Below are 1,971 nucleotides of genomic sequence, written 5' to 3' on the forward strand. Positions count from 1 at the left end.
TTGTGTCCTCCCAAAAAATAAAGGTGGATTGGGTATTAAAGATTGTGAATTATTTAATACAGCTTTACTAGCAAAATGGGCTTGGAAGTTTTATTCGAATTAATCAGTATTAGGAGCGTCCATCCTTACTTTCCGTTATGGCGATATTAGAAGTTCTTTTCTAAATTCTTCAAGTTCTATTCCAGTAGCTCGAACTTCGTTGTGGTGGAGAGATTTGAAGAAGATTGTGGGTCAAAGGGGTTCCGAAGAGAATTGGTTTGGAAACTGCGTATCGTGTAAGCTGGGGAATGGTACTGTTCTTAAATTTTGGAATGATCATTGGATTGGTTCTCAACCTTTGAAAATGGAATTTCCCATACTTTTTTCAACAGCACCAAATTCTGCTGTTAATATTGCATCACAAGGGCAGTGGTATGAGGGAGACTGGTATTGGAATGTGGAAGTCGGTTCAGGCAATTTGTCGTCTTCGGCGTTGGAGGAACAAAGGAAACTGATGTGTATATTAACAGAGCTGAAACCAAATCCTTCTTTGCAGGATACAACAATTTGGTGGAGAGATTCGATTGGATTTTCGGTTAAAGCGGCATATACAAGACTGCGGGCTATATTGAATACAGGTTCAGTTCTGAATTCTTCTCTTAAGCATTGTTTTTCAGTTCTGTGGAAGGTTCCTATTCCTTCGAATATTCAGTTTTTCGGATGGAGGTTACTTTTGGATCAACTTCCTACGAGATTTCAGCTATTCAGAAGAGGTGTCGGTGACCATCTTGGCGTCGTTTGTCCTATGTGTTTTGAAGATGAAGAATCAGCGGTGCATCTATTCTTTCATTGTAGAATAGCGGTTCCAATTTGGTCGGGAGTCTTTGCTTGGTTGGGAATTCCAGCAGTGGTTTTTCCGCAGTCGGTGATGGAGACTTTTGATGTACCAATTGATCTTTTGCAGGGAATATTCAAGAAAAAACTTCGGAAGGTATTATGGTTTGCTGTGACTTGGATCATTTGGTTGTCTAGGAATGCGATTATATTTGATGACGTTAGATTGGATATTCCGGTGATTATTTCTCAGATTAAATCTATCTTGCGGGATTGGTTGGGTTTTTATAATAATTGTAGGATTGATGTAGCTAGAGAGGATTGGATTGTTAATCCCGTCGACTATTTTTATTGGGTCGGATAGTTTAATTTTCTGTACCTAAACCTCTGTTTCCTCTCTCTGTATTGTTCTTAAGCACTTTCTGTGCTTATTCAATATAATTCTATTACTGATAAAAAAAACTTAGCAAACCACCTACATTTCTTTCCCTGTCACAAGTCATAACAACAAATCAAACTAATAGTATCTCACGTGACTTGTGACTTCAACGCTCATCTAATAATTTAAAATAATCATCTTCAGCAATCTAATGTAACAAATATCGATTTTTTTTTACTTGTATGCCATCTTTTGAAAACAAAAATAAAAAGTGCCACGTTTTGTATTTTTATAACCAGTATGACACTTTTTTACTGCACGCTCGGTCAATGGTTGTGAACCCCTATCTTTTGAACCAAATTCTTGAAAAAGTCAATTGTTGACTTTATTATCCCAGATGAATCTTTGACTAATGACCTTCCATTTTGCCTTTGATCACTGAACACCCAATGAGACCCACTTAATGGCATATTATAGAGCCATGACACCTCACAATATTTCTCAGCTCTTGGATATGAGTCTTAATCAAAAAGTCAACCCTTAGTTGACTTTGGTAAAAAACTCTAGTTTTGAGACCAGATAATTCTAGGCTTGCAGACTTGAATTAAGGACCTTGAATATGATGATTGTGAACCCTTATCTTTTGAGGAGACATGAAGAAAATATTATCATCCACCGAGGCCTTAGTTTTCCCTTTTTGCTCAGATGAATTTTTTAAAGGAGGCTCAAATAGACGCTCTTATCTTGGTGATTTCTTGAGGGAGAAACAATGTTATGAA

At 37.1% G+C, this 1,971-nt stretch overlaps 1 protein-coding gene across 1 annotated transcript; it reads left to right on the plus strand.

The window, feature by feature from the left end:
* Positions 1-343: 343 nt before the first annotated feature.
* LOC131597991 (uncharacterized) lies at positions 344-1,177 on the plus strand. The gene has a single exon (XM_058870646.1). The coding sequence runs from the start codon at positions 344-346 to the stop codon at positions 1,175-1,177; it is 834 nt and encodes a 277-aa protein (XP_058726629.1).
* Positions 1,178-1,971: the final 794 nt, after the last annotated feature.

The sequence above is a fragment of the Vicia villosa genome, linkage group LG4 (assembly GCF_029867415.1).
Source record: "Vicia villosa cultivar HV-30 ecotype Madison, WI linkage group LG4, Vvil1.0, whole genome shotgun sequence".
Lineage (NCBI taxonomy): Eukaryota > Viridiplantae > Streptophyta > Magnoliopsida > Fabales > Fabaceae > Vicia > Vicia villosa.